The 21,737-nt window shown below is 39.2% G+C and overlaps 2 protein-coding genes and 1 long non-coding RNA gene across 4 annotated transcripts in view; 2 read left to right on the top strand and 1 right to left on the bottom strand.

The window, feature by feature from the left end:
* Window positions 1–14,043, top strand: part of LOC120534161 (kelch-like protein 17) — a 21,280-nt gene extending 7,237 nt beyond the window's left edge. The window contains exons 3-5 of the mRNA XM_039761508.1: window positions 4,290–5,015; window positions 8,690–8,990; window positions 13,535–14,043. Coding sequence (XP_039617442.1) covers window positions 4,290–5,015; window positions 8,690–8,990; window positions 13,535–13,896 — 1,389 coding nt within the window. The 3' untranslated portion in view covers window positions 13,897–14,043. The remainder of the gene's footprint in view (window positions 1–4,289; window positions 5,016–8,689; window positions 8,991–13,534) is intronic.
* LOC120534162 lies at window positions 2,727–21,737 on the bottom strand. Of its 2 annotated transcripts, none has more exons than XR_005634692.1 (3): window positions 21,438–21,737; window positions 9,992–10,059; window positions 2,727–3,626 (listed from the first exon to the last, which is right to left on the bottom strand). It is a non-coding gene; the product is annotated as an uncharacterized LOC120534162 (long non-coding RNA). The 2 variants fall into 2 exon arrangements; XR_005634693.1 differs by lacking the exon at window positions 21,438–21,737 and adding an exon at window positions 14,046–14,238.
* cpt1b (carnitine palmitoyltransferase 1B (muscle)) overlaps window positions 17,810–21,737 on the top strand; it is a 54,334-nt gene continuing 50,406 nt past the window's right edge. Inside the window, exon 1 of the mRNA XM_039761507.1 lies at window positions 17,810–17,992. The gene's annotated coding sequence lies outside the window, so the exon portion shown is untranslated. The remainder of the gene's footprint in view (window positions 17,993–21,737) is intronic.

Raw genomic sequence — 21,737 nt, 5'->3', positions numbered from 1 at the left:
AAGTGATTCCACTCAGTTGGGCCCTTAACCTGCAATTGCTCCATCCTGGGTATTGACGTTAATCTGCATCCAGTAATGCAAACAGGTCATCCAACTTACAGAGAAATCTTGGGAGTTGGTGACAGGATTGCCACTCCAGCCAACCATACAAAATAAACCTCTCACTGTCCCACTCCATTCAAACTAGTGTGGTGCTGCAACTCGCGTCCTAATTTGAGGTCCTGAGATGGTTCATTGAGTGGTGGGTGCAGCAGCGTACCGTATCAGTTTGTGCTCCCAACCTCAAGCCAAATATAGTTAATTATTCTGTGATTTAATTAATTGTAGATTTATAGAGTCACATGTACAGAGTACACTGAAATCCTTACTTGCAAGTGCTAATCAACATGCAGCACGTCACCATGATCTGTGAGCAGGACTAGCATGCCTAGAAACTTCTGTTTTCCTTTTCTAAATTTGAAGAATGTGTTGAAGTGGACATCTGTTTTGTAACAATGAGTCATATTCAAAAAGTACAGAGGTAACAGAATGCAATTACATGCATTAATAGACATACCCATGTGGCAGTATGGTACAGAGAAAGACTTTCTGGACCTTCACACCTCAACTTGATGTTATCTTGGAGGAATGAAGTGAGTAGGATTGGCAAGCTATTTGTTGGGCTGAGCGGCTTGTTTTCGTCAAACGTTGTCTAATGTTCTAACCGATATGTGCAGTTAAAATATTTAATTATGACATTGGATGATTTGCCATGTTATTCTGTTAGATAACAGGAAATGTTCAAAATGTATAATGTAGTACAAGGCAGTGGTTAACACTTCAACCAGTTTATCCGATAAAAGAAAAGACAATCTTTGTTAACACATAGGATAATTGAATAATTCTACAGCTTTACCTGAGTGGTATATGGCATTAAAGAAGATAATCCATTATTTCAAAAATACCTCATTACTTTAAAAAATAAGAGAAATGAAACCTTTATAATGTAAGTAAGACTGGCGTAAACTCATATTAGCGCACAAAAACCATGTACATAACTAAAAGATGAAAACATTTTAATGTATTAATTGTCCCTAGTGTGTGCTTGGTGTGTGGGTGTGTGTGTCCTGCAGTGGGTTGGCGCCCTGCCCGGGATTGGTTCCTGCCTTGCGCCCTGTGTTGGCTGGGATTGGCTCCAGCAGACCCCCGTGACCCTGTGCTCGGATTCAACGTGTTGGAAAATGGATGGATGGAAATTAGTATGTATCAGACTGCATGCACCCCCTTGGACACCTACATTTATACTTGAAACCTCCTCCAACACATCAGAGATGCACTTTTGCAATCCTCGATTACATGATAAAGGAAAAGGAGCGGGCCTTTGGTGGGTAGTGACCACCTCGCCATTTATTAACCAGGTCAGTGCAGGATCTTTCTGCAATTCCACCTTCAGCGCTTTCAGGCCCAGCATCCCCAAAGATCTGCCATTATGGAAATATATCTACATGAATATTTACTGCATATATTTAGATACAAACACACTGGATAACTGCGGTGGGCTGGCGCCCTGTCCGGGGTTTGTTTCCTGCCTTGTGCCCTGTGTTAGCTGGGACTGGCTCCAGCAGACCCCCGTGATCTTGTAGTTAGGATATAGCGGGGTTGGGAAATGACTGACTGACACTGGATAATTAGAATAGAGTATGCACAGTCATTAGAATGTATAATAATGATTAACGTTATCATTTTAATTAAACACTTGTACTGCTTCGTAATTCTGCACCTCACAGCGTATTATTATTATTATTTTTAAAGTATATTGTACGGGTTAAGCACTGAACTGCACTGAGCCTTAGATGGTCAAAACACTGGAATGCACTGAGATGCACAAAGTCTTACATGTAACCACTCCAGCAATGTAAAATGACAACCTGAAGGCCAATGTCAAAGACTGGATGGAGGATTAGCAATAAGGGGGTATGAAAATGATAGGAGACTAAAATGGCAAAAGGTGTTGGCTTTGAGCAGACTGAGTAAAGAGTGTAGCCTAACAGAAAGTGCGCTTGAATGAAATTACCAGACAAAGTCCATTAGGATAAACAAGAGTGTCAAAGAATATCATCTGTGTTAAGCTAGAGTATGTATAAAAATGTCTTTGTGCTCAGGAATGGGTCGCCTTCTGCATGGACCGAGCACAACTGTTTATTATCTTTAACAGAAGGCTTTTGGACTCTGCGTGATTTGCTGGCTCTTGTTTAATATTGGTTTGGGATTTTATTCCACAGTACAACACCATCCCTAAAGTCTTTGGCTTTCTCATCCATATCACTAGCACATAGTGATGGGAAGTTCGGATCATTTTACCGACTCGGACCTTTGAGTCTCATTCAGCGAAATGAACGAATCATTTTTCGAGTCATTTCGTTCAATTCTGTTTCCGGCTCAGACTGAGTTGGTTAAGCTTATGGGGCTGTCACGTGATGAACGAACGACTCGAACCCGAAGACTTGAGAGATGAACTAATCAATTCTGTTTCCGGCTCAGACTGAGTTGGTTAAGCGTATGGGGCTGTCACGTGATGAACGAACGACTCGAAAAATCTGAAGACTCGAAACAAGTGAATCAATTCCAATACAGAAACTATAGGAAGTTGCGCAAATGCGCATGCGCGACTGAACGAATCACTCCCGCGAGACGACTCGTTCTTCCCGAGTCACATTAAAAATTCGTTCAAAATGAACGAATCGTTCAAGAACAACCCATCACTAAGCACCAGCGTGCAATATAAAAGGGTGCTTTGGGGTCTTGCTTAGCTAGTATGAAGGGGGGAGGCTTTCATTTCAGATTACCATGACTGAGCCTTTTAGCCCAGTAGCTCATGTTAGTGAGATGTTGAAGATCGGTTAATACAGCTGGCTCAGAAAATGGGAGAAGAGATGGATATTTTTTTCATGCGCATCTCACTGTTGTGGTACATTTTTACGTTCCTTTCTTTCCATGTATTGTCACATTCATAATGACAAAGGTGAAGTATCAGGACACCATTACACAATTTGACTCTGCTGCATCAGTGTTGTTTTCCTTAGATTAATTAAAGATATTTATGATATTATTCCAAAAATAAGACATACTACATAACATCACATTTTATGTAGTGTGACTATGCATGGCTTAGAAATTTTTAACTCTTTTGGCCTTTTCTGTTTTTATGGGAAAAATAATTTTGTGTGATATTCTACCTTTGGGGTGTCTAGGAAGCTCAAAAATGAAAAAAACAAAAAAATGATCACTATGATTATACAATAGTTGCCAAATACTTCAATTCCATGTTTCACGGACTGTATGCCAGTCTGTCCAGGCTGCACTAATAGTAGCACATTTGGTTCCAATGGCTGCAAACATACCTGTGCATTACAAAAATGACTGCATATATATATACTAGTACTAGTAATAGGATGTCAGGGTTGAAAGGGTTATGATGCTTTTCCATTATAACGCCATGATGATCCATGCATGTGCCAGTATCTGTGCTGGTCACTCTCAGGTCCCAGAAGGCCTCAGTTCGTTTGAATATTTTCAGGTTTAGAAGTTCTTCAGTGTCTCAATCCCACATTGTTCCTCGATACAGTAAAATAAACTTTTCTGGTAACCTGAAAGATATAAAAAAGCAATTCATTTAATTTTTCAACATCTTCGGCACTTGCAGTTTACTCAAAGGATTTTTAATCTCCATTTTGACTTTTGGTTTGCCCCAGTACTATGTATGTTTGTTTACCTTTTTGAATATCTGGTCTTGACCCTGAGTTTTGGTTTTGCGTTATTATTTCCCAGTCCTAGTCTTTCCCTGGCAGCAATCACCGGAGACACTGTCTCACACTTCTTCACTTTGTCACACAGTTATAATGTCTTTATTCATACCTGTGACAAGACCTGTCCATTTACCTTCATACATTGTAGCAAACAACTGTGTGTGTGGGTGGCAAGGGGCTGCTGCTACAAAGACTTTGAGGTTAAAACCAAGTCTGCAGTTTGCGTGGGCACTTCAAGGAAATAATGACATTATGTGGCATAATACTAAAAATGTCACACTCGGAAGCCGGCAATTTGCAGACTGACAATTTGTTACAAAAAATGAAAGAAAAACAGCTTATGTAAGTCAGTTAAGTACTACTAATGCTAACTGTCCCATAATGCTCTGTTCCCTCTCAGTTCTGCACCACACAAAATGTATTCAATTTTAACAAAAACCATGCTATTACTGCCCTGAATATGCTTGTATCAGTGTACTAAATATTATTCTCACTTTCTTTTAGGCAGATCTTAGGAGGCTGGCCGAGTGCAGTGAATATTTCAGGGCCTTGTCTCAATCCCAGATGAGAGAGATGAAAGACAACATCATCGATCTGCCCCACATTCCTTCCCGAGCCTTTTGTAGTTTCCTGGAGTTCTCCTTTTACCAAAATCTTGAAGTAACTGAAGTGGACCTCCCGGAGTTCATAGAAGCTGCTAACTACCTGCTGGCCAATCATTTTCTCTCAGCGTGCCTGCGGTTTCTAAAAATTGTTCTGACTCCAGAAAACTACCAATTCTATTTGGACTTTGCTAAGTCCATTACCTGTGAGGAAATGCTGGTTGAAATATACAGCTACCTGAGTGCACACATGTTGGAGCTGTCTTCTGTAAGTCACAGTCTGGAGCTGAGCGAGAGGAACAGGATCATTACTCTGAGATCAGAAGGCCGCCTCTTCCTATGCACCTTGAAAAAGGAGAACCTCACGGCAGGAAAGGGTACTGGGACAGATGCTGCCCGCTACTTGTACCTGTTTGAAAGGAGTGAAGAAACTGGAACGTGGTCCCAGGGTTCAAAACTCCCTTTTCTGGCTGACAAATGGAATTTCACTACAGCTGTGTTGCATAATTACCTCTTTGTAATTGGTGGGTATCGGAAAAAGGCAAAGAAAGGATTTGAATTCCACATGGCATCCTTCCGGTATAATCCGATGACAAACTGCTGGGCCTCAGTGGCTCCACTGCTTAAGGTACTTGGGGCTATGCATGAATGAACTGCAATAATGGCAGAACTCTGGGGATTGTGGGAAACTCGGGAGTACAGCGAGGTTAGGAAACGACATAGGAAACTAGATGTGTGTGTGAGATAAATGTGGGGGATCTGTGAATGACCTACTCTGAAAGAATTGCTTATATAATTATTACATTAGAAAATACCGTGTATGCCTACAGCCAAAAAACAAAGAAAGTAAAGAAATGCAATTGTTTGATAAAAATGGATCAACTTTAATAATGTTTATATTCCATACTTTTCCTATCGTTCTCAAACCCCTTGACTTGTATTTCTTTACATCAATGTTTTTTTTTTGTCACGTGTGGCAGCAGTATTTGTGAAATATTTTATATCTGCCATGCAGCTTGGGAAAACACCCACCTTCAAATCTGCTTAATCCAGTAGACAGTTGCAAATGTGAAAGACTATGGCAGCAGTTCACATGTACAAGTTTAATAAATGATTTATACTTCATAGTACTTAAGAAACAACAAATGTTTGACAACAGAGGTTGCTTTTCTATGTACTAAATACAGAGAGCTTTTGAAGGAGTGGGATGGGAGACCATATTTATGAATCCAAAATAATTTGTCTTCAGAACAAATGCCGGTAGACCTCGAGGCTAAATCTGGATCTGCTCATTTTCTGCAAACTGCTAGAGATAAGCCATCCATCCATTTCACCTCCTTTGTCTGGCCTGGCCTTTTGGCTCAAGAGTGAAATGACCATTTTAAATTGGTCCACTATAAGTGGAGTCCTGTGCTCGTCTGCCACCCTGTCCATGGATCACCATTTGTGACCTTAAACTGGAGCGAGCAACTAAGCAATTTTAAAAAAGTTATTCTTTGTTTCATATATATTGTTAAAAAGATATTTCCCCTTCCTGATTTTCTCTTTTACTCATATTAAACATTTTTGCCATTGAATGTTTTTAGGTGTTCAATGAAACTCTAATCTTAAATAGAGGACACCTGAGTGAAAAAATAGTACTTTTTATAAATGACATTTATTGAGTGAACAGTTATGAACAGAATGAAGTCATCCAAGATTAACTGGAAATAGGAAAAAAAAACAGTAAGTTTCCCATTAGACTTAATAACTGGTTGCACAAGCCTCAGCTACAATGACTGCCACCAGACACTTCTATAATTCAATATCACATTGTCGTGCATGCAATGAGACGTCAAGCAAAATGACACTTTTTACTGGCTAACTAAAATGATCACAATATGAAAGCTTTTGAGATAGCTCATGCCCTTTCTTCAAGCAAGATGTAATGACTGAAGAAGGGGCATGAGCTGCCTCGAAAGCTTTGATATTGTGATCATTTTAGTTAGCCAGTAAAAAGTGTCATTTTGCTTGACGTCTCATTGCATCTATAATGGCTAACACGGTACAACACCCTAGTACCACATTGCTGTGGAGGAATTTTGCCTCACTATTCCTGCTTTAATACAGAAACACTAGAGGGGTTCATGAATAACTGCTTTTATAGGTCCTGCAGCAGCGTCTGTATTAGGTTTAACAATGAACTGTAAGTAGTTCAATTCAAAATTTAAATTTGCTATTTTTTGGAAATTCTGTTTTAGACCTTTGTGACATGCTCCAACTATGATTTAGTTTCAGCTTACACAGAGAATTCTTAAGAATTTTCTAATACAATATCGGGGTACCTTCAGTTATGGACAGTCATTCAGGACATAAGACAGTAAAACCTCAATACACCTTCACACTACTGCCACCAGGTTTGACCACTGGCATGATCAGTGCCACCACTAGCTAAACTGTGGCCCCAACTGGACTCTTCTTGGCAATCACTAGATTTGGACTTAAGTGGTATTTAATGGCAATGATATACCAATTGATGTGTTTTCTTTATTAATGAAGGCTTAGCTAGTAATAATAATAATAACAATAACGGTTCAGGGTATTAGTATGCTGTTAATCTGTGTTACTTGATATAGACAACAGTATCACTTGTGATATAATACAACAACAACAAAAACAATTTTAATATTACCACCAGTGCCAATACTACCACTAATAATAATAATACAAAACACTACTACTATTAATAATAGCAATAAAGAAAATCATATAAAATACATCTATTACTACTAATAATTAGAAGAATATATCAAGTACTACTACTAATAATAGATAGATAGATAGATAGATAGATAGATAGATAGATAGATAGATAGATAGATAGATAGATAGATAGATAGAACTTTCTCTACAGGGGGAAATCTGTCTTTTTACAGGAGCTCTTTAAATAAATAAACACATAAATAGAAGGGTAAATACATAAATATACACACATACTTTAGTCTGAACACGCAGCAGAATGACTGTAAAGCAAGAAATTCAAAAGAAAGAAAAGTACTGACTTGGCTGTCACAGTCCCAGTGGGGCATTATGCAGACGTATTGCTGTTGGTATAAAGGAGCCCCAGTAGCGTATCTTGACACACTCCTGCCTAATAATTCATTGGCTGAACGTCTTCAGTGTTCACGGCACTCAGTTTTCTTTCAATTATCTCCTTTGCTACGACCTCCATGTGGTCCAGAGTGCAACGATGTGGTGACATAGCCCTTGAGTCTGGCTGTTGAGTGTGGTCTGCCTGACAGAGAGTCCATTATCCTGGAGAGCATAGATTCATCCACCTGCATATCTCTGAGTTTACCCCTTAAAATTGATGGCTGGATGGTACTGAAGGCACTGGAGAAATAAAAATTCATAATCCTAACATTACTGCCAGCTTTGTCCAGATAAGAATAAGCCTTATAGATCAGATAATTAACTCATTCTTCACTCCAATCTTTGATAGGAAAATTGTAGTTGTTGTCCAGGTGGTCTACCACAAGAGGACTCATATAGTGCAGGACTAGGCTCTCACCTTCTTTGGAACAGGAACACTGCAGGATGTTTTCCACAGTAATGGCACTTTCTGAAGACTTAGGGACAGACTGAACAGGTGACAGAGAATACCACAATGCTGGTCAGCACAGGCCATAAGAACTTGGGGACTCACTCCATCTGGTCATGTAGCTTTTCCTGTGTGTAGCTCCCTCAGTTGTCTCCTTACTTGGTCTTCAGTTATGAAGTGTCCACACTGACGGCCAGAAGTGGACTTGTCACTGGCCATTCCAGTTGGCATGAAAGGAGTTGATGATGTAGTATAGTTAGTGTGGAGAGACTGGTCACTGGTAGAAGGTGGCAGTGGGAGAGAAAATCTATTTAAAAAAAGGTTCAGGGCATTAGCTTTGTTCACATCACCCTCTAGAGCCCTTGATTGCTTGAGTCCCATAAATATACCCAGTCCATTTCAGACATCTTTCATGTTATTCTAAGTGAGTTTGCATTATATTTTAGCTTAATTTTGAGATTTGCCTGATTTGGTAAAAGCTGGACTTTACAACGATGGAGATTTGTTTGTCAAAACTTAGTGACGACTCAAAGATGACACCCAGGTTCCTGACATCATTATGACATCTTCCAGTATCAAAACCTGGCAACAATAGAGGAAATGAGGAAGGGCAGAAAATATTCATTTGTGGAATATTTTGTATCCTTAATTTTTCAATGTTTATCGTTTATACAGTACATATGAATGAGTGGGCTTTCATAATGTGTTTTTCACTTTTTCAGCGCAGACGGCACTTTAGCACAGCAGTGTGTGAAGGGTACATTTTTGCAGTTGGCGGGTGGTACCTAGACTCCCTCCTAGCACCCGATTCCAGCACGGCTCTTTACACTGCGGTTGAACGCTATGATCCTTGGACTGACACCTGGGTGTTTGTTTCTTCCCTGCCTCTCACTGACTTCATCTTCTCTGTGTCTCTCTCTCATGATATTCCTTTAACAACTGTACTGGAGGACTGCATTTATGTTGTTGGAACCATCCAAAGAACAGGGGAGAAACTTGTGTTAAAGTATAACGTTAAAGAAGGTATGAAGTAATTATTATCATGTCATATTTTTCCACACAGTTATGTTGGGCTAAATTTAACAGTTATCCATAAAAGAAAATCCAAAAGCTACGCTACATGTTAAAGATACAGCATTTGAGACAAAAACATAGTAAAAAAAAAAAAACCAATTTGATAAATTAAACTATTTGTTCAATACGAAGTAAATACATTTTTAAATAATGTCTCATATTTTTTATGGTATTCTCAAGTGTTTAAATCAATAAATTGGCAGGAGGCAATGAAGAGATGGGGTACCCATTACTAGTATACACGGCATATACACGACCACACTAAGTTACAAATCCACAAAACTAACACAAATATACATTTTTAACTAAAAACAATGATGGTGCTCAAGAAACCAGAATACAAATTTGCTTTCAGCCCCAATACAGTGAGAAATCAAGCAAAATCACACCTTTTATTGACTAACTAGAAAGATTACAAAATACAAGCTTTCGAGGCAACTCAGAGCCCTTCTTCAGGCAACATGTAATCAGGGCCTGAGCTGCCTTGAAAGCTTCCATTTTATTATCCTTTCAGTTAGCTAATAAAAGGTGTCATTTTGCTTGACTTTTCATTACATCCATAATGTCTAACACGGTACAACACCCAAGCAACTACAGCTCCAATACAGGAAATGCCTTTAAAGGTGTTAAAGAGCAAGGAATCTACTTCACAGTAACAAAGTTCTCAACTAGGCTATCCCTGTCTTATTCCATTTACCATAGTTAGACTCTGTGCAAGTACTGTACTGTATATAAATTTAATTTAATCCTTATTTTCTCAGACTTTAAAGCAGTTGATGCCCTGTGGTAGCAAAATAGGTTTTTCTGTTCATTCCAAAATCAACACCTTGGACCTTTGGTCCTTTCCAAGGTCTTTCTTTCCTAATGTACATAAAGGAACTGAACTCCTTTAGCATCATCTGTCATTTATAACATTCCCTTGTGACATGACTGAAAAGAGAGAACCTTACCACAATTTCTCTTGAGGACTTCTGCTTCCATTCTGGGTTGTGTCCCTCAGTAGGATGATTCTGATGCTCTTGAAAAAAAGAATAAAATGAACTTTGAGGCACCTGGAGTTCCCTCATCTGTTTCCTTACACATTACCCTCCTGGCTCTCATCTTTGTATGTATATCTATATTAAAATGATAATTAAACAAATGATATTATGTAATACGTGATGTTATTAAGGATAAACTAAGGACAATTTATGGATGTTCCAAAGGGCAAATGGTAAACAATTCAAATGAAAAACAAAATCAGATGTGATGTGCACAAACTAAGAGGTGACGTGCACAAAATAAAATGGGCATCAGCAAATTCAAACAAGTGCTACACACAGAGGTGACGCCCACAAAAGTTCAAACAAGCGCCGCACACAAAAACAGAGTTGAGTGTATGGGACAGGGTGGTACAAATTCAAAACAAAGAAGAAAGCTGATTAGTGGAAAGAACTGTCAATCACTTCCGAGAGCACCCCAGTTGTAGTAGCAAATGGACGGGTTAATTCTTTTTCATTTGAAATAATGTACTGTAGATGCCATTCTAGGTTAACAAAAGTAAAACTATAAAATCCATTGTTTTTTGCACATATTCCAGGGCATTATGAACATTGGGATTCCCGTTCTTCTGTTGAGGAATCAAGATAAATTAATACAAGCCTAATCCTCTGTCCTGTGAGGGTGTAAGGCATAAAGAAGCCTTGGATTCATGCACAGTAACTCCGATTAGACCTGTGTAACTGAGTGGGTTTCTGTCTATGAGGTAGTGTTAAGTCCATGGTTTCAGTTCCTTCTTATCCTCAGAAATAGATTAATGCATTGAGAAAGCTTTACTCACAATAATGTCTTGGTTGAGTCTGTCTCGCTGGAGATATGCGTAAGGTAACCGAAGATTGTGACTATTATTTAGGTTTTCTTTTATCAAACTAGAGCTGCTCATCAGAGCTAAAAGCAGATTTGGATGAGGTATCTTCCTTTGCTGACACATGCTCAGATTGCTATGTACAGTATAATTCAGTTACAAAACGTGTATACAGTAATCCCTCCTTGATCGCGGGGGTTGCGTTCCAGAACCCCCCGAGATAGATGAAAATCCGCGAAGTAGAAACTATATGTTTGTATGGTTATTTTTATATATTTTAAGCCCTTATAAACTCTCCCACACTGTTAACATTATTAGAGCCCTCTAGACATGAAATAACACACTTTAGTCAAAAGTTTAAACTGTGCTCCTTGACAAGACAGAGATGACAGTTCTTTCTCACAATTAAAAGAATGCAAACATATCCTCCTCTTCAAAGAATGCGTGTCAGGAGCAGAGAATGTCAGAGAGAGAGAGAGAAAAGCAAACAATCAAAAAATCAATACGTGCTTTTGGGCTTTTAAGTATGCCGAAGCACCGCGATAAAGCGACATTTTTTAGAGGAGCGTCCGTATCTTCTAAGCAAACAGCCTCTGTGCAAACAGCCCCTCTGCTCACACCCCCTCTGTCAGGCAGAGAGAGTGAGACAGACAGAAAAAAGCAAACAATCAAGCACCGCGCGGGAAGCATATCTTATATCCTTGAGGAGTTTTAGTTAATATGTAATACATGCTCTGGTTGGGTAGCTTCTATGCCATCCGCCAATAGCGTCCCTTGTATGAAATCAACTGGGCAAACAAACTGAGGAAGCATGTACCATAAAATAAAAGACCCATTGTCCGCAGAAATTTGTGAACCAGGGAAAAATCTGTGATATATACTGTATTTAGATATGCTTACATTTAAAATCCGCAAAAGACTGAAGCCACGAAAGTCGAAGCGCGATGTAGCGAGGGATTACTGTATATCATCTAAAACAAGTGAAGCTTTCTAGACAGTGCTCCGCTTCTGTCATTTAGTTCACTTAGAAGTGACTGACAGGTCTTTCCACCAATCAGCATTCTTCTTCATTTAGAATTCGTACCTACCTTCTCTGTACACTCAGCTCCAACTTTGTGTGCATCACTTCTTTGAATTTGTCATGTCTCATTTTAGTCACAGCACTTGTTTGAATTTTCTGCCGCTTGCCCTTCAGGAGGAAGGAGGAATGGAGGAAAAGAAAATGATGCTATAGTGTAAGTTGAGAAGATACAGGGAGTGAAAGTGTTTGTGACTATCCGTCTGGTCCCTTCTTTGGAATTGTACAGTACAATGCACTGTGACACTGGCTAGCGTCCATGATGTTGGAGCAGTCTGATAAAGGCCTGTATCTTTTTGTTATTTATTAAGCTAATATCTCCAAGCCTGTTTCAGAGTCATTGAGGATCTTTCTATCAAAGTTAAAGAACACCAAGTGCCACTTAATAACAGACAGAAGGAAATGAGAATGGGGAAAAGTAATCAGTGAAAAGTTAAAATCATAAAAAAAAACAACAAAACAAATTAAGCAGTTTCACCAACAGCTTTAAGAAGTTTTATTTTGAATTAATGAGTCTGTTGTCTTGATTTAAAGACTGAAGCCAATGAAACTCTTCTGGCATGCTTGTAAGGATCCATTTCTGAGTATTGTAACATTCAGTTTAGATCTGGGCCTACATGTTGTCTCATTAAACTGCCCTTTTCTATACTTCTGTAATAATACCGTCACTTCAGATAGCAAACAATCATTTTTCAAACTTTGACCAGATCATAAGGCCACCATCACACTACACATCTCAAGTAGGAAAACAAGTCACCCTTAACAACTGCGTTTATTGGAACTCATTGCCTTGAGATTTTCAGATTATATAGAAAATGAAAAATGACTACAAAATGGGTGGGATGACAAATTACATCACTCCCTCATAACTTCTCAGATAGTTTCAAATTTCTATTGCATCATAAAAGTTCCACAAAGATCCACACATTTTAGTAGCCAATCAGTATAGAGTATCTTTTATTCTTCATTCTATCAAACGTGGGAAGTCAAGCAAATGGCTCAAATGTTCTCTACATGGTGCAGCACACCCATTTTTGTTCTTTACTTGAGGAAGTCATTACTCTTCTCCATTCTCCGCTTTCTTCTAATCTGATGGAGCTATTTTCTGTTTGTAAGCTTTATATGGTCTGTACTTCCGGCTGAGTGCTCGTTGCCCGATTTTGTTATGGCTAGCAGCAGAGTGTTATGATTGAGTTGTTGGGATGTCATTCAGCTATGATCATGGATGTGCACTGCAACTGTTCACACCTCTCTAAGATTATTTATATCATAAAGGCAATGACTGGAAATTGCTGGAAATATGTAGTGTGTAGGGGGCTTAAATTCTAACCAGAATGAGTCCAGATTTGGTTATTCTGCATATCACTAAATTTTACTTTGTCTTTGTTGCTCTCAATATTTAAGTATTTCTGCTAAATAATGCACCTTGGGATGGCACTTCCTACACATGACATTAGACAAGATTAACTCAATTTACAAGAAAACAATTGATTTTAGTCCTGGACATTCAATAGGAATAGACACACAAGTGAATTTAATTTCATTCATCAAAATATTTACTTTTCTTTTCAGATTCCTGGAGTGAGCTTCTTCCTACTTTGACTCGGGCTGATACAGAACTATCCAACCTCTATTTCTTGGGAGCAGTGGACAAACTATACTTAATTGGAGGAAATAGCCAAGAAAACATTGTGATGACATTTTGTGTAAAGAAACAAAAATGGCAGAAAGCGAAGACCATGCAGAAAATAGCATTATCAGGGCAAGGAGCTATATTGCATCACACAGCTTACATGCCTGCAGCTGAACAGAACGCCATACTACAGATAGATCTGAAGTCCTTCTCAGCAGAGCTGCTACCTCCTCTCCCTATCTCCTCTTTCTATGAGGCCGTTTTTCACCTCCATTTCAAGAAAGACAATCATATATATTAATAAAGCTCGGGTGCATTGTTTAGTTTATAATTTTAAACAAGTCTAACTATAATGAACCTTCCTGGTGTTGTTATTTGTTGTACTTGCCCCTTTTTAATGCCCTTATTAAATGCCTTCCCTAGCAAAGATGAAACTTTGATTGAACTTACTGATTGGAGCCATCAAATGTGTTCTTCTTCCGCAAGCACTTTATATCACATTCATGCCAGTCACTTTGAAAGCCTGGTCCTTGTAACAAACATTTTGGAGGTTTTTGAGAGGGTACAACTCCAAATACATTCATTATGGCCATAAATGCTCAGTATCTCCCATTAAAACTAAAAACTAGGCCTCAAGGATCCATTAAAGCCTAAAACCAAAATTAGTCTGGCTCCAAACTCGGAAAGCAGGCTCCTTGGCGTGAATAGTTATAAATAGACCAAGGTGAAAATTTAACAGGGAGAGGGGAAATCAAACAAGACCTTTGTCCCAAACTATAAAGACATTTTCTTTGTGATTAAATGTTTTTTATAAACAAAAATTAAAACAGCAGAACAAGATAATAAGATTTAGATAAAGTTTGTTTTAAGGGCAAGATGAATATTAAAAAATTCAGGTTCACAATCCAAGAATCATAATCTGAAGTCCAGAGCCGTGTTCAAAAATAAAAACATCCTATAAAGGTAGTCACATGGGCAATATCCAAAATTCAAACAGAACTGAATTAACATTAACAAACATTAGCCCTGAGAATTCTTCACACATCTACAGGATTGGGGGTGGTCGCACAGTGTCAGGGGCACCACCCCTTTAGGCTCAATATATAAAAAACATAAAAATTCACAAATACAATAATTAACAGAAATAACATGTAATATAAAATTTTTATTAAACACAATAATATTAATAAAAAAGATATGATGTGGAAAGGAAGAGAACAAAAATTATAAATGTCAAAATAAAATAAATAACAAATAGAGGAAAGAAACACTTGGAATAAGTTACCAAGTAATTTGGCGGACGGTAGGCCTTTAGGGACTTTCAAAACTCGACTTGTATGAAGTGGATAGGACTGGTGAACTTTGCTGGGCTGAGTGGCCTGTTCTTGTCTAGATTGTTCTAAAGTTCTAAACAAATTAAATAAACCTTGAGCCAGGAATTAAAACCGTGGCTACACCATAACAAATAATTCATAAGAAAGCTTTATTATCAGTAGCTTAGTTAAGTGGTTACAGTCACCTTTTTGTCTGTTAATATCAAAAAGTACTCTTTAATATGGTCTTTTTGAAAAAAATCATGTTTTTAAATGGTGCAGCTATCTTTATGTAAATCTCCAGGAATGTGTGGAAAGATGACGTCACTGGTCTAGTAGAGCTGATAGAAGAACTTGGTTTCCCATGAATCAATGCAATAGATAATGAGCAGGCTTCCTATGCAGGGCTTGGAGAGGGTGCCTGTCCATCAGAGGACCCACTCATTCCAGTCTCATACCAGTGACTGAAGACCTCTATATTTTTCTTAATCCCAAAAAACACCAGTAAAGCAGTCTAGTAAGATCTCCCAACTGTGGGCCGGAGACCCCTCTCTCTCTCTCTCTTCTTTGATTTTCCTTATTTCTAGCCAGTATTCAATCTCCAAATGTGGGCTTCAGTGAATTCAGTTTCAATTTACTACATTCAATACTGTGTATTGAGATTGGGGACAATCTGTTTCATCAAGGTCTTGGCCTTGATGGTGTTATAAACATTAGAACTGCTTCAGTATTTATTTTTACCTGCTGCATTTTCTGTAAGAATTCTACAGATTGTAATATCTAGACTACATTTTTAGCAAGACTATTTATAGTGTGGTGTGGTGGAGTTTTCAGTAGTCCTACCCCATATCTACACTGATATGGATGAAACTCAGCAGTGTCTGAATCGAGTTTGCACATTTTAACATCGTCCATGTGTGTGTCCTACAGGTACGTAGGTAAGTACAAACGGCACTTTTATTTATGGAGGGAAGTACAAAATAAAGAGAAAACAATAAAGATGCTGCCCTTTTAATAAAGAGGTCTTAGCCTTCTGTTTCCTAGATGGGATATGTCACTCTCTTGCCTGCTATACTAACACACCAAGCACCATGTTCACCACCACCTCATTTCTTCCCACCCCACCAAATGAGTGTTCACCCCATTTTCTGCTTGACTCTAACCATCTGGCCCATGGTTGGCTTTAATCCCCATGATGGGCCACTCCCAGGGTTGGCAAACCCTTAATTTGCACCAGAAACTCCAGCCTGTCTTCTTAAGCATTTCACTGGCATTCTGATTTCCTCTTTTCGGTTGTTGTCAGTTTGTATTAGTGAACTTTAGTGGAGTTCATACTGTCTTCCTTCCAGGTTTCCTTGCCTTTCCTCAATGGTACTTTAAATACTAAGGCAGGTGAGTTTAGTTTACAGCTCAGACAATCAGGAACTACCTGGTAGGAGCAGAAATGCATCTACAGTGGGAAAAGCAAAGAACTTTAAATAAAGTTACTGGGTTCACTATGCAACCCATCTAGAGTTAACTGAGTATTCCTGCTATTTTAATCTTATTATTATTTCAAAGTAATCTGCGCCCGTGACTATTTTAAAATTATTATTTAGCATTAACTTAGGTATTTCACGATGACAACGTCCTCAACTCTGCCATTTTGATTCTTGGTTGTTTTGGTACCATGGGTTTCTAGGGATGTGTCCTATTTGGACATGTGATAACATGGTAGCCATTTTATTTAAGGATCATTCACTTGTTTAGTTATTAGCTGAACTGTTTCAACAAAGCAAACACTTCTTGTTTAACTAAAGGGATCCAGATTCTTTTTATGGAGGATTTTGTCTTTTGTTTTTGACTCTTATTTGTTTTGATTCTTTCTGCTCACTGAGTTCTTAGATTTTTATGTAGTAATGAATCCCATAAATGCCAGAAGAGACTCTACTCCGTTGAGCCCCTGAGCAAGGCCCTTAACCTGCATTTGCTCCGTCCTGGGTATGACGTTAATCTGCATCCAGCAATGCAAGTAGGTCCTTCAACTTGCAGGGAATATCCGGGGGTTTGTATAAGGATTGGCACTCCAGTCACCATAAACAACCTCACACTGTTCAGGGTGGTGCTGAGGTGTCACCCATTGCACGGCTACACTTGGATCTCAGTCTGGGTGGTTTGCCATATGGTGGATGCAACAACATGTCCTGATGAAGTTAAAAGTCATTTAAAGGGGCTGTTTTGCAAACACTTTAGTCTGAGGACTTTCCTGTTTTTTTGACTTCTGGTACGGTATTGTGTTTTTGGCTTGATGATTGGTATTAACAGGCATTTGCACCTTCACCTGAACCCTGAATATAGTTCTGCTAATCCTTGTGAGCTCAAAGTCTTTTTTCTGTCCACTGTTAAGAGGTTTTTTTAAAGATCTGATTTGATCACAAGTTGTAGGGGCCGACTCCTGTGAGAGATAAAATGAATATAACGAATGTATATAATGAAGAATCCAATTGAAATCTGAAAGAACCAGAAATGTGCTGACCTTGTGGCACAACAGGAAATTTTAAACTGCACTGACAAGTTGTGAGGGTGTCATGCAATCTGCCACCCCCTGTGACTTGTAGCTGTGTGATCCTCAAAGCAATGAGATACAGCAATGTATTCATTAAATGTAACATACTCTCTGGCTTGAAGTCATGTAGTGTACTTTAGGTTTCAGCTGCATTTATTACTGGCTTCATCTGAGTTCAACTTTTTGTTAAGCTTCAGAACCCTTAAAGCAATAGTCTTTTCCGCATCAAAGAGAGCAGATGGACTAGAACAGCTAGAGGACTGCCACTACTGCTCTCTGCGTCACTTGCTCACACAGTGCTGGTGTCCTGTTACAAAGAGAACGTAATGTCGACTGAGGGCTCTGTGCGGCGCTCACATTTACTACCTTGGAAGGAGTGTGTGAAGGGCAATGAAGTGACCCCCTCCTCTTTGTCTCGCAACAGAAAGGCAAATAAATCCCCATTCTGGACTTTTTCCATTTGCTTTTTGATAACATTTGTTCCAAACAGGTAGCTGCTATTCAGTTTTGTCTCACACACTTTTGCTGCTGAAGAGAAGGTGAGTGTCTTTTTAAGAAAGGGGAAATATGTGGGCTTTTTTTCATACTGGTTTCATTTACTAATGTAGAATAATACTTGCATGGTTGCTAGTGAAAACTTTAATGAATGAATGGAATTCCAAAAATTAGTTACTTTGAAACCTTAATAAAATTAGCTATGCTATTTCTCAGAAGTTACATGCACGGTACAAGAGGAGAGTGCTTAAACTTTAATTTAAAAGCTAACCTGTATTAACTTGAACTGCTCCTGTTGCAGTTGTTAGTATATTGTGCATATTTTTACACATGGCGTGGCGGCTAAGGCATTGGACTCCAAAGCACTAGTTTGCCAGTTCAATTCCTGCTTGTCGTTCACTGTGTGACCCTGATCAAGTCCTCAACATGCCTGCACTCTCATTGTAAAAAAGGGCATTCTGGCCTGGCAAATCATCTTCGATAAAGGAGCCATTAAAGTATACATTAAGAGTAGCATATAGGTGATGTGAATCAAAGGTGCAAATTTGTGTTTTCTTTAATGTCTGAACATTTCCATCAGACACACTTGCGGTCCTTCCTGCATCTAAAGGGTTACCTCACAAAATGAAACAGCTGGGCAAGAGCACATGTTGCAAATTCTCTGCCAGCTTTTTAACTGGCACTTAAATTCTGAATTAGGTGGGCAGCGAGGTTAAAGCATTGAAAGGCTGTTGGTCCAATTTTCACCTCCAAGCTTGTGTAAGTTATTCAAGCTGCCTTTGCTCTGGTTATAATCAATTGTAATGTATGGTGTTTTTGGAAGTCACTCTGGAAAAAGGCATTCTAGCTATAAAACATAACATATTGAGTCTTTATTGCCTTCAATTGTGGAAGCATGTTTTACTCTATATACAGTGCTAAATATTTCTTTTTGACGCTGACGGCCAATGAGCCTATGCTATCATGTTCTCTAGTATGACCTTTCACTCAGTTCTGGGTTTAGCCAGTTGTGTATGGAGAGAGGACACTTGCTTGCCGTATTGTTGTTGTTGTACACACATACTTTATATGTAAAGTTATGACACTTGTGGTGACTCGATGCTCCACCCACGGTTACAGCCAATTCATACAACGCTCAATCACACGCAGACACACACACGTGTTTACTTTACATTTCAGTGTTTCACTTTGTTATTGGGTCATTTCTTCCATTTAAATTTATGCTAAAGCTTTTTTTAAGATCTTGATTGTTCAATAATAAATATGGTGATGTTTGTGCAATAGACAAATAAAAAAAAAAAAAAAAGCCCAGTTCAGCCTAAGCAGGGTCCAGGGGGCTGAATGTTATCCCAGCAAGCATAGGGTGCAATGCCGGGCACCAGTCAATTGCACAGTGACCACACAGACACACTCGCTGGCCAATTTAGCATCATCAGTCCACCTAAACTGCATGTCTTTGGACTGTGAGAAACCCACATGGACACGAGAAGACCAGACAAACTCCACACAGGGGGGAACACAGCATGTGAACCCTCAGTGTGAGGCAGCAGTGCTACCATTGCACCAACCATGCTATTCTAAATTAAATTACATATTAAAAATATGAAAACAAAGAATGATAGGTAATGTAACGTAACATTCTCAAACCTGCTTTATCCAATTCAGTTTGCCTGTCCTGGTGTGCAAGATAGGAATGAATGCCTGGACAGTGTGCCACCCCACTACAGGGCTGAGTGACAGACATTTAATGCAAAAGAGGTTGTTACAGATGTGCCCTGTTCCACTACCGAGCCAGGAGACCAGTATAATGGATGGTCTCGGCTAGAATGTTGACATCAAGGGCTACTGTGACAGAAGATGTAACCAGACTCGGGAATGGATGAAGGACAGTTCTTTACCCGGCAGGGAAACCAATGTAGAGGGTGGACAATTTAGGAGCTGATCTACTGGGATTGTCGGCGTTCCCTTTCCCAGTACAAATGAGGAACAGTGGTAGACTGCTCCCCATGCCCATATTGCCCCTAGTACCCTGGTAGCAGCATCATTTCTGTAGAGCTCCTGTCGGTACAACCACAGAGCTGTCCTGTTGGGAACAGTGGAGCCCACTGAGGGGAGCTTTTAGCAGATAAATCCTCTATCCCAGAGCGGAAGTTCTTTCTTTAGATAATATCTTGGGATTAAAATATAGCTATTCACATCACCCAGAGAGGAGGAGAGAGAAGGAAATGTGGTTGTACTGATAGTCAAAAGAAGAAGCTTGTTGAAAAGTATCCTTTGAATCTGGACTGGAATCAGAGTGGTTGTGTCTAGGGTTGGGGGTCTGAGATGCTCCCTAGTGCCCACAATGTTAACACATTGAAAAGATAATTTACAAACCTAGGAAGTCAGAGGAACACAGAAAACTTAATTAGCAATTCTCGAGTGGCCCACCATGAATAATTATCGGCCTTATTGACCCATAAATGGACGCAGCAAGTACAGATAATGTTGAATTAAATTGGATTGACAAATCATTAATTTATAAAAATGACTCTGATTATTGCAGGGCAGGTTTTCTGATCTAGGATGACAGGGAAATAAAATGATTAGTGCTGCTGCCTCACAACTCGAAGGACCTGCATTCACTTCCTGACCTGTGTCTGTCTTTGGGTGGCAGTTGCTTATCCTTCTCATATCTGTCTACTGCGCGTCTCAAATCACAAAGTCATGTGTGTCTATTGCTTTAACCTCTGTGTGTGTGTATGTGTTGTGGTGGACTTACTCTCCACCTGAGGCTGGTTAATTTCTTGCATGCACTGCTTTGAATAAAGAGATGGTTGAAACTGAGTACTGCCTCACAGTCCTAAGCACCATCGTTCAATTACTAGGCTGGTCTCATGTGAATTTTCTGTAAGGACTTCAGCTTCCTCCTGCATCCCAGAATTAGATCATACGACACTCTGTTATCAAGTGTGATTAACTGGTGCTCCATGTATGGATGCTCCAAATTATTGTGAGACAGACCCCAATGACAATGTAAAGGACATGTTGGATGGATGAATGGGTGGATAGGAGCATGGATAGATAGATGGATGAAATGCTAGACAAAGGATTGATGAATGTTTAACCCAGGAATCAGCACACTTTTCCTGTATAAAGGCTTTCTCAGTCTATTTTTTCCTTCTGCTTTTCTTCCTGGCTGAAGTATTCCTGGCATCTGATGATTTTTTTCCATTACTCTCATCTCATGGCTATTTAAAGAGGCTCTTCATTAGCAGCTAAATGTCCAACTGAGTTGAAAACAAGGTTCAAAAGGAAGTCCTGGCCTTTGCTGTGACTATTTTTACTGAAGCATGCTGATTAGCTATAACTTACGCTGAGAGACTGTTCATTTTTTTGCGCCAAATCTTTGTGTTTCTCTCTTAATGTTTTGTTGTTAGTTGTCCTAGTTGTACTCGGCCCTAAGATTTTGAAAAAGATTGCTATGAATTAAATAAAATAATTACTCACTGGTAACAGGTCCGTAATCCTGGGTTGTCGCTTGTGTGTAGTGTGCATGCTGTCCACATGTCTGCATTGGTTTTCCTCCCATGTCCCTCAAAGACATGTTGGTTAGGATACTGGCAAATCCTAATTGGCTTGGTGAGTGTATGTGTGAATGTGCTCTCTGTGATAGTCTGGTACCCTGCCCAGGACTAGTCCTGAATTGCACCCAGTGCTACTGAGATGGGCACAGACCTCCGCAACCTTTAGTTGCATTAAGCAGATTTGAGAATTGTATGTTATTTTGCATTATGTTATTTTTATAGG

The sequence above is a fragment of the Polypterus senegalus genome, chromosome 8, assembly GCF_016835505.1.
Source record: "Polypterus senegalus isolate Bchr_013 chromosome 8, ASM1683550v1, whole genome shotgun sequence".
Taxonomy (NCBI): Eukaryota; Metazoa; Chordata; class Cladistia; order Polypteriformes; family Polypteridae; genus Polypterus; species Polypterus senegalus.
This window is presented reverse-complemented; position numbering and strand designations above follow the sequence as displayed.